Source organism: Sebastes umbrosus, chromosome 9 (assembly GCF_015220745.1).
Source record: "Sebastes umbrosus isolate fSebUmb1 chromosome 9, fSebUmb1.pri, whole genome shotgun sequence".
NCBI classification, from domain to species: domain Eukaryota; kingdom Metazoa; phylum Chordata; class Actinopteri; order Perciformes; family Sebastidae; genus Sebastes; species Sebastes umbrosus.
The window spans coordinates 2753490-2764454 of NC_051277.1; the positions used below are offsets into that span (position 1 = coordinate 2753490).

General features: G+C 41.8%; 1 protein-coding gene across 1 annotated transcript in view; it reads left to right on the plus strand.

The window, feature by feature from the left end:
* LOC119494052 (complexin-2) overlaps positions 1 to 6840 on the plus strand; it is a 58748-nt gene extending 51908 nt beyond the window's left edge. The window contains exons 3-4 of the mRNA XM_037779676.1: positions 2578 to 2753; positions 3962 to 6840. Of these exons, the coding sequence (XP_037635604.1) occupies positions 2578 to 2753; positions 3962 to 4159 (374 nt within the window). The 3' untranslated portion in view covers positions 4160 to 6840. The remainder of the gene's footprint in view (positions 1 to 2577; positions 2754 to 3961) is intronic.
* Positions 6841 to 10965: the final 4125 nt, after the last annotated feature.

The following is a 10965-nucleotide window of genomic DNA, read 5'->3' on the forward strand; positions in this document are numbered from 1 at the left end:
CACTTCACAAGACACGGGAAACCTCTGTTGGTCTGGAGGAGCTGCAGCAGTTATTTCTGCACAAACGTCCACTGTACATTCACTAGATATTCTCAGAGCTAAACTAACTCTTCTGCAGTGTGGAGTGTGCGAGCATGCACGTGAGAGGTGGAGCGAGAGAGCGAGTGAGAACGAGCGCGGTGTGTGAGTGAAGGCAGGCAGAGGAGCAGAGGAGCAGAGACTCCGGTCCTGGAGACCAAAGCTACGGTCTCTGCGTCCTCCGACCGTGGTCAACACTGTTTACCAGACGGGCTTCACTAGATACAACCAAGAGGTTTTTGAGCTTCCGTGTAGTTTGTGTCGGAGTCTGAATCTGAACAGCGTAGCTACATGTGATCCGTATAGTTTATTTTGATAGTCAGTCTTTAGCATTCTACCGGATAGTTAAGTGCTTGTTAGCAGCTTGTTAGCAGTTAATCACGTTCAGTGAGCCACTGAAACACTAATGACTTTTCAATTAATGCAGCTGAATATAAATGATGTTAGGAGGCTACATAACCAACGGCATTATTTTATTTGTAATAAGACGTGTAATCTTGATACAGCTCTCCGTTGTTCAGCTTTTCCTTTTCTCAAATAATCTCCTCAGCAGTACGACATGTTTAGTCTTTATTCCGGCTCCGGCTAAAGAAAGACGCTGGATGGCGAAGCAGGCCGACAGCCAGGCTCTCCTCTCACCAGCGCCTGAGAGGAAGATCAATACACAGATGAAGTTTTCTCTCTGCTGGAGGATCCATAATTCATACACACTCAGGTGGTCCTGTATTTACTATTGATCAGACGGAGGTAACAGCGGCAGCATCGATAGGCCGGAGGGAGTCGCTTTCACGTCTAGAAAGCAGCTTCTGTCACAGATAAAGAGGTGAGCCTGTTTCAGGAGCAGAGGCAGAGAAAGTGAAGATGGAACAGAGGTGAGTAGAGGTGCCTTTGTGCAAGGCATTAAAACAGGCGGCAACCTCCAGCTCTGAGAAAGGAAGACAATGCTGAAGTGTCTTATTAAATTAATTATCTCTAACAGCCAGCAGGGGGCGACTCCTCTGGTTGCTAAACGAAGTCTGATTGTGACTATATCGTGACAGTAGTACATGAGACACGTAACCTGAAATAAATCATGTGTCCTCCGGTGCTCCTAACGGCATCTGCAAGATTTCACAGACCGGAGGAAAACAAGCAGTTGAGCTGAGGTCTGCTGTCCATCTGCTGTCTATGAGAGCCAGCTGTCAATCACTCACAAACTCCGACCAAACGGTCAAACTAGGCAGCGCTGATCAAATATGAATCAATATTATGTTACGTTAATGCCTATTTCTCTCCTCAAATGTTTTCAGAATCATCTTGTAGTGCACGGTTTAGCTGTAAAATGAAGGACCGCCAAGTTCTGGTCAAATGACCGGAGCACAGCCAATAGGAACGCTCTCTCTCTCTGAAATGACCTGTGATTGGTCAAAGTCTCCCATCACGGGTTAGATGTTTTTAAAGCCTGAAAACAGAGTCATGAGGAGGAGCAGAAGTCTAGTTATCTCTCAGAACACTTGAATTACAACATGCTGAAAGGTTATTATGGGATTTTTGCCCAATGATGCCAAAAATATATACTGCCTACTGCAGCTTTAATTGACTAATTATTTCATCACTAACACCACATCTTGTCTTCTTCATGTTGAAAATGACTCTCCCTTGTTGTTTCGATGTATTCATCTGTCATCTGAGAAGAACAGCGCCATCTTCCTCTTATGTGACGGAAAGCGATTCAGCAGATTTCCCTCCAAATACTGTATTCACCTTATTCCCCATGACAACATGGGATGGGCCATTGCTGTTGGCTTTGTGTTGGTACTTCTGGTTCGTACCGGAAGTTCTCTGTACAGTGTACTGTTTACCTATCGCCATGGATACTGCAGTTACGGAGAATGACCAGTTTGATATGTTCAGTCTGAGGATGCCGTAATAATTGGAAAAAGAGGCGTGTCTTTCTTGAACAAAAGTGTTACGAAAAACAACAACCCACACCACGCACGTTATCCATGATTAATAATTCAGCTCCGTTTCACAGAGAGAGTGAATACCTGGATGTGAAGGGACAGGTAGCGCTGACAGATGGCCAACACCAGATGGGAGAACGTGTCTTCCTCTGTCTCCGTGGTTCTTTGAAGGTTTTCCAGCTGGCTCTTCTTCTTCTCCCGTCTCGTTTTCTGAGACGCCTCGAGGATCCTCAGGGAGCACGCGGGGTTTCCATAGCTCAGTACGACGGGCGTGGGTGTCAGCGTACATGTCGTTTGTTGTTATGTGTTTTTATTCATGTATGAATTTAGTTTTGTATGTGCTAAAACAGAAGTGACAAAGGATTTGGAATCGGAGTACTTTTATGATCCCCCTTGCCAAAGTTTGGGGTTCATGTTTTCCTTTGGTACTGAAATCTGGTCGGCACGTGTTCTTTGGGTATTTAGTATTTTCCCCCAGCAATTATTGACAGAAAAGTCAGTAAATCAGCACGGTCAGCTCATTTACCTCCAATATCTGTGTCTGTTTTCTGTCCAGGGGCCACCAAAGACATGGGTAAGATGCTGGGTGGGGAGGAGGAGAAGGACCCGGATGCAGCCAAGAAGGAGGAGGAGCGGCAGGAGGCGCTGAGGCAGCAGGAGGACGAGAGGAAGGCCAAACACACCCGCATGGAGGCCGAGAGGGAAAAAGTACGGCAGACCATCAGGGACAAGGTGGGAGAGTCACTTCTGGTTTGAGTAATGCTTCAACTTTCTGACTCACGTACACCAGAACACAGACGTATTTACATATGGTGCCTTCAAATGAGGTGGTGTTTACCGTGTTTACGAGTTGGGCCCATATGAACACCAAAATGTTGATATTCCCAACGGCCTCATCTTTTCCCTCTGTCATTATGTCTTTGCATTTACTGCATTATGTTACCCACTTGCTAGTTTGCTAAACGCCGACAGTAACGTTAATATTGTCGTTGCTTAGCAGCGGTGTTCTTTACGATTTAATCACTTGAACGCCAAGAATATCCTGTACACGACTTCCCATCTCGTGAACACGGTAAACACGACCCCATTTGAAGGCACCAATAGACGTCGCATTGACTCCTGGATCGTACGTCACCTTGGGCGCCATATTGGACAGGGCAAGACTGGCCTGTAGCCCTATACAAGTGAACGGGGGAGCTGCCGTTTTGTCTGGATAAAAAGAACTACATTTCTCCACCGAGTCTTTTTATATTCAAGGGTTTATGATCTACGAGGAGTAACGTTGACGTTACGATTTTTCTTCTTCTCATTCACCCTGATTTCCTTTCCCTGCATACCACCTCTTGTCACCTCTGTGAAAAATCTGGGGGTGACATTTGGAAGCTGTTTGAAATTTGATAAACAGATTGACTCTGTTGTTAAAACAAGCTTTAATTCACTCATTAGCTCAAGACTTGATTATTGTAATGCACTGTATGTTGGTCTCAACCAGTCTTCCCTCGCGCGCCTCCAACTTGTGCAAAATGCTGCTGCTCGCTTTTTAATTAACACTTCCAGACGAGAACAAATTACCCCCGTACAGCTTCCAATTGGCTTAAGAATCGATTTGAAGCTCCTGATGTTTGTTTTTAAAGCCATTAACGGCTCGCCCCACCTTATTTGTCCAAGATTGTCATCGGGTCATCTTTTTTTAGAAGTCCCAAGGTTGATATATAAGCAGTGGGGCGATCGTGCTTTTACCCTCTGATATACACACCATCACTGACCTATTACGTTTTAAATCTAAGCTCAAGACTTTTTTATTTAGATTGGCTTTTAATATCTCGTATCATGTTATGTTTTTATTCCTGTTATTTCTTGATGTCAATGTAAAGGTACCTTTTAGTTATTGTAAAGGGCTATACAAATAAATGTTGATTGATTGTCCCTCCTCTGTTCAGTACGGGCTGAAGAAGAAGGAGGAGAAGGAGGCGGAGGAGAAAGCGGCCATGGAGCAGGCCTGCGAGGGGTCGCTGACGCGCCCGAAGAAGGCGATCCCGCGGGGCTGCGGAGACGACGACGAAGAGGACGAGGAGAGCATCCTCGACACCGTCCTGAAGTTTCTGCCCGGACCTCTACAGGACATGTTCAAGAAGTAAAAACAAAAACAACAACAACAAATCAAAGGAACCCTAAGTTCAGGGTCCAGTCTGGCCCGGGTCAGGCTGCGGGGCAAAGGGAGGCGGGGGGTCTTTCTGTCGGGTTGAGTGACCTTTAGGAGAGACTGGAGGGGGGTTGGTTTGGGTATTTGTAAGCAGGTAGGGTTTGAGTGTAGATGTAGAAGTGGAAGCGGATTCGGGAGGGGGGGTTCTTGCCAAACTGTTAGAGGCTACACACTGCCTTTCTAGAAGTCCTTTACGTTGTTCTTTTCTACTCCTCGACGACTGCGTCATTCTTCCCCCTTTTTATTTGCCACAACTGCCGTACAACTTTTCAACTGCCACACAGCACATTTCTTACAATTAGTAATGTCTATTGTCCTTTTTCTTGTTGCTATTTTTACACCTATCGATCGATCGGTTGGCCGTTATCTGTCGTCGGGGCGATGGTGAACCAATGGAGACCAGTATTCCCTTAAAGAAGGACAGGGGACCGCTCTGTCCTCATGCTTTTGTGTTTTTTTCCAAATGGCACTGCAACCATGTTTTCCAATAGATGGAGCATGTTGTGTTTATTTCAGTGAGTGTTTTCTACTTTTATGAACCTCGTGTAGGTCTTTATATTGAAGAAAAAAAAAAAAAATCTAACATTTGAGTTTTTAGGACATGTGCCTTCATACCATCTCCTCTAGCAGAGGAATTGTAAATGAGGGTTTCATTAGGAGTCAAACAGGTGTACAGTTGTTGGAAGCATGTGGGCCGGGCAGGTCGGACACTTTTGGAATAATGTATTTGATATAAAGTTGGCATATTCTGTGGTTTCCAGAAGATATTGTTCAAACTACTTCTGGAAATCCCAGACCAGGTTTTGAAGGTCCACAAAACGATTTAAAAACATAATTAACCTACAAGGCTACGAGCTTCCGGAGAACTGTTTGCTGGAGAAAACATTTTATTTCCCTCCTCCTACTTCCACCTCTAGTTTTACATAAAATAGATTTTATAAGCCTGTCAGCTAGTTAGACTGCCTTCATGCTAAAAAAAAGTAAAATTTAAGATCTTGAACGTGTCAAGGACTCATGTCAATATGTGGATTTAGGAATAGATTTTATTTAGCTCAAGGTTTCATCCATGCAAGCAAACAAGACTCTTTTTTTACCTTGTTTGAATCCCATCTTTAAAGATAAATCACTGCTGTTTCGTCCACAAATTACAGATTTACAGATTTTTTTTTAGGTCCCCATAGACAATCAAAGCATTGACCACTGGGGAACAGTGGGGGGGTAGCCGGTACTGTACATGTTGTCATTTCCTGTCACTCCATCTATGATCGGTTAAAAGTGGGTTGATTAACTGAAGTGTCTCTTAATTTAAACTATTTATTTTCTTCTTCACACATGAATGCAAATGCCAGGCAACGTCTGGGTGTTTTTTTTTTAACTTACTTTGACTCTTATTTTTTGTGAATGTGCTGCCAATTTGTTTTAATGCAACTGAACTTGTGACTTAATTCACATTTCAGCTGGGCTGACCTTTCCCCCCCTCATCTTTTAATTTACCTTGATCGAAGTTCATCAACATCGAGACCAAAGAAATACTGGTGAGACCTTTACTATTTCTTTTGTCACCGCCGGAAACAAAGACGTGCATGCCGGCCGAACCGAACTGAACCTGGCTTTTTTATTGTACGTGCGAGACCTGCAGGAGAAACACAGCAGCCTGTTCAGCGTGTGCATGCATCCCAAAGAACATCACTAAAACTAAAATCCTATTTTCCTTCAAAAGTATTCCGTGGCTGAATAAAAGCAGATGATTTAACTGTAGACTGAGAAAACCAGTCTGTGAGTTCGTCGCGTCTCACTGCCTGAAGAGCTCCCTTAGAGTTGAGTATACTCTGCATCCTGCATCTCTTAATCCAACAGAAATATCATAGTGATTTGTCATAATAGCATTTAAAGTAGACGTACTGTAAATGGAAACGATCTCTATTTAGTGAAACTACCTAAATATGTAGACATTAAGCATGTGGGTTGATCTGCGACGGTGTACGGTTAACACATTGTTCCATGTAATTTAAAATAACTTTAAGGATTAATGATGAAGTTGTCATAAGCACTATAAAGACATTTTCTTTTCTTTTTTTTATTTTCTAGCTCAGATAGGACTTTTCACTAGACAAAGCCATATTGTTTAGATCGCAATAATTACTTAAAAAGAGAATATTTCATTAAAAGTGTCTCATGTTTGTTTTCTGTAAACGAAAAAATAGAAAAAAAAATATTTGCATATCTGTTTGTAAATCTTCACCGTTCTTGTATCTTTAAAAAATGTATACTAATGTATACGCAAAGAAAAAATGTATGTAGAAAAAATGAAGCCATTGTTTTAACTGTCTCAGTGTACTACATGTGTACTGTAAGTGTGCGTGTGTGCGTGTGTGTGTGTTTGTATGTGTGTGTCTTTCTACGTTGTCTGTGATGTGAGACCACGGCGTTGATTCATATAGTCCTGGTTTATACTACGTAAATGTGTCTTTGAACTATTTTGTGCACACAGGCTGAAGCTAGGGCGGCTCCCTAGTCGTGCCACGTCTTAAAAAAGAAATTATACTTAACACATTCCTTTCAAATGTTGAGCATGCAAAATGTTTGGTAGAGAAGAGAATACACCAAATGTCAAAAGACAAAAAAAATAAATAAATAGACAATTTCCTGTTTCTGTGGGAGTCTCCAGACAACAGAATCTGTGCGTTGGATCCAGAAAGATCGGCTGTGCGATGGGCTTGTTGAGTGTTCGATGTTCTTTGTTATCTGAGTGAGCTGACTGGAGGTTTGGTGAAGCTTCAGGCCGCGATCGCACAGGAGCTCTGTTGTTGTTGTAACTATAACTGTGTCCCGGTTCTATACCTACGCCTAAGTATGATAGAAGTACTACTAAATACTCAAAGATGTCAGTTTGTGGACTAAAGGCCTTTACACACAAATAAACAACACGAAAATGTGAAATATTCACCGGCGATTATATGTCCAGGGCTAAGAACGGAAATACTGATCTGGTCTGCGCTGCCTTTGTCAAGGTTGAAAGGAGTAATAAAGTTTGCCGCCTTGGTTCGGACTACGGAGCCTCCGTGTTGTTTTATAATCCATATAAATACAGGCACAACTCAACCCGTTCTGCACAATGTGATTGATTGATGCCTTTATTCACGGTGCAGAAGCTCAGAAAAACCAAGCTTGTTCCAAAAAAAAAGAAGTGTCGTTTTTTGTCAGGTAATATTTGCATTCTGTGTGAAAGTACTCAAGACAAAAACAAGAGTTCGAAAAAATATATTGACGTGCGATCGTACGGCGGTATTACAACTGCGTGATTTCTTGCCAAATTAGTTTGGTATACAGATACACAAATATTAAAGGTGCAGTGTGTAAGATCTGGTGTGATATCTAGCGGTCCAACATCTCCCGTGTGCCAAGCGTGTTGGAGAACGACGGTGGCCGACGTGAAAACGCGAATGACCCTCTGTAAAGCCGGTGTTTGGTTTGTCCGTTCTGGGCTACTGTAGAAACATACAGTACCCTATGTAGATATAAACGTCTCTTTCTAAGCTTACGAAAACACAACGATTCATATTTTCAGGTGATTATTCACTATAAGAAAACATACTTATTAATATTATATTCCATTACTGCAAATAGATCCCCCTAAATGTTAAACTGTTCCTTTAAATCATGAATAGCCTGTTAGACATATCGTCCTTTGCGATCACGGCCTGAAGACATCACCTCTGTGCTTAATTGAAGGCTTCTAAAAAAGAAAACGGGGAACGTGCAATTAAAAACAAAAGAATAACCAACCTGCAGAGAGATTTATTTTAATGCTTTTCTCATCATCATAAACTGATTGGAGTAATGCATGACCGTCAGTCACATTCAGATGTTTTTTTAATGCAGTGTTTGAGTTGTTTGAGAATCACCTTGATTTATTTTATTTATCACACAAACATCATTAAGTTTATTCAAGCCTTGTAGTGATCTCCCGGGTGGATGGGAAAAAAGGGGACATGAATCCTGGACTAGTCTTAATCCGTCGGCCCTTCATGGAAACTACAGCCATACATCCTCTCTGTGTGTTAAATAGTCTCTCAGCGGGACTCGTCTCGAGGCGTCACGGCATGTGAACTGCCTTTTGAAAAGGGCTATTACCATGTCATCTGTATGTGAGATTATAATGGTAACTCATCTGTCGCTTGTCCTGGTGTTGTTTTAATTCATTGTGGTTGCATGAGTGTGTAAAACTGTGTTTGTGGAGCGACATGTTGTTTTTAAGTTGAGATAAATCCTTAGTTTGATAGACAATAGTGGAAAAGCTAGGAGTAGTTTCTGTCAGTAGGGGGCGGTAAAGACTACCAGGATTATTTTACATGGAATATATTAATTAGGGATTCACCGATACCGATACCAGTATCGGGTCCGATACTGTGCTCATGTACTCGTACTCGCAAAACGGCTCCGATACAACGGCACCGATAACACTTTACAGCAGCGTGACGTTAACCTCTAGTCATCATCTTTCGGGTCCTATCGCACGCGCTCACGCTCCACCTCCCCGACGGGATCCAGGATCCCACCTCAGCCGGAGTGCCAAGGAGTTTTGCTTGCACCGTCTGACTCGTGCGTGTGTTAGACTCCTTGGTCCGTGTTTCAAGACGAGTCAGGTCGGTTGCAGACATCGCCTCAGACTCCGTGGCGCCTTTTACATGGGCCGAGCCCTGCCCTTGGGGCACGACGCGGTTGGGGCGCACTGAGGGCAATCTGCCCCGGTGAAACTTTGTCCACGGCCTCGGGAAGCACCTTTGCCCCGAGCCTTTCCAAGCCAACCTACAGCCGGTCGCGGTGCACCGCCTCGTATGCGGGACTCCCCAGCCTGCCGTGTGTCGCTCACACCCTCCAGCTGGCTGTTAACGAGGGTCTTTTGGCACAGAGAAGTACTCGTATCGGTACTCGGTATCGGCGAGTACCCAAATTTAAGTTCTTGTACTCGGTCTGAAAAAAAGGGGTATCGGTGCATCCCTAATATTAACTATATATTTTCCTAACAGAAGTAGACGTGGGTGAATGAGAGTGTAGATCTTGACATTGAAAGGCCTCAAACACATTAAATGTCTCCATCAAATCCTGGCTGGTGTTTCTCCAAAACGTCTCAGCTCAAAGGCGACCGTTGTGACGGGTTTAGAGGAGTGAAAAACTGGATTATCAAAGCATCTTCTGTTGTCAGGAGCCCAGAAACATTCAGAGAACCACAAGTTCATCCTCCAAAAAAAAGAGCAAAGATTCTCCATTAGGATTGGTGATATTTCTCATAACTATTATATATCAACCCAAAAATAATTTATTCAGGCAGTGTACAAAAGACACGCCACACATGTTTACTTCTTAAATATAACTTTATGAAATGCAACGAGCGACTGAGATGGAGAAAAGAATAAATCCTTTAAACTTTATCGTTCCTCGTAACAAGGCTGGACTGTTGAACACTTAAACACTGTAATGATGTCATAACATTTGTCTTTTTTGTAACATTTTTTCACGTATACACTTATTACGACTTTTATTGTAACTGCCCTGCTGATTCCTGCCAGTAAAAGTTGACGCGTCTCGCTTGGCGAATGTTTTGCCGAGACAAAGACAAAATCTCGTCTTATCACCGCGTTTACGTTCCCTCCAGTGGAAGACGAGATTTCACAACTGTGAAGAGAAGCTCTTTAAATACATTCCAGTCTTTTTGGCATTTGCACTAGAATACGTTGAAATGTTACACTAACAATAGTTATGGCATCTAAGGAGTCACCACTATCAACTACCTGTATTTTATTTTTTTTTTACTGTCCGCCAGCCCTCTAAACGGTAAAGTTGAAAGGTATGACAGGTGAAAAAGTGTATCACCGTAATGATCAGGGTTCAAAACCTGGCAGCAATCCCTTTAGTCTGGCCATTTGTGCCAACCAACGCAATTGGCGACATTCGCAGGTTTGCTGATGATGTGACCTCGTTCTGGTCGCTGCACTAGCTCTCGGAGCAGCCGGAGACCCCGTGTGGATGGAGGGGCTGTGGAGGGATAAACAACTGAAAAAAGGGAATGGATTTTTCTTAAAATTCCTACATTTGAATCAAGAGGGTCTTTCTTTTTTAATTCAGGGTGAAATAATTTCAGGGTGCAGAGGTTAAGAATGTAAAAATATAAGTTCTTATGCTATTTGTTCCTTAATTGCATGTCATATACTCTATGTGGAGCCCAATCACTGTAAAACTGTCTCATCAATGGAACTGAATCATTCTTTTTGGAAATTAAATGCATAACACTAATAAAAAAAAAAAGGTTTATAAAAAGTTACCTGTGTTTTTCCTCTGTTCTGCTTGCCTTTACTTATTCCTATATACAGTATATATATATATATACCAAATTGTAGTATATTGTTAAACATGATTTGAAAAAATAAATAAATAAATGAATAAATATTTGTTTGTATTTATATATATATGTATATATATATATATATATATATATATACCAAATTGTAGTTTATTGTTAAACATGATTTGAAAAAATAAATAAACAAATACATAAATAAATAAATATTTGTTTGTATTTATATATATACCAAATTGTAGTATAATGTTAAACATGATTTGAAAAAAATAATGAATTAATGAATAAATGAATAAATAAATAAATATTTTTCATATTTTTGCTAAATGCCCAATCTCTTTGGTTGAAATCTTGTTTAATAATAATATACTATAATGTGGTTG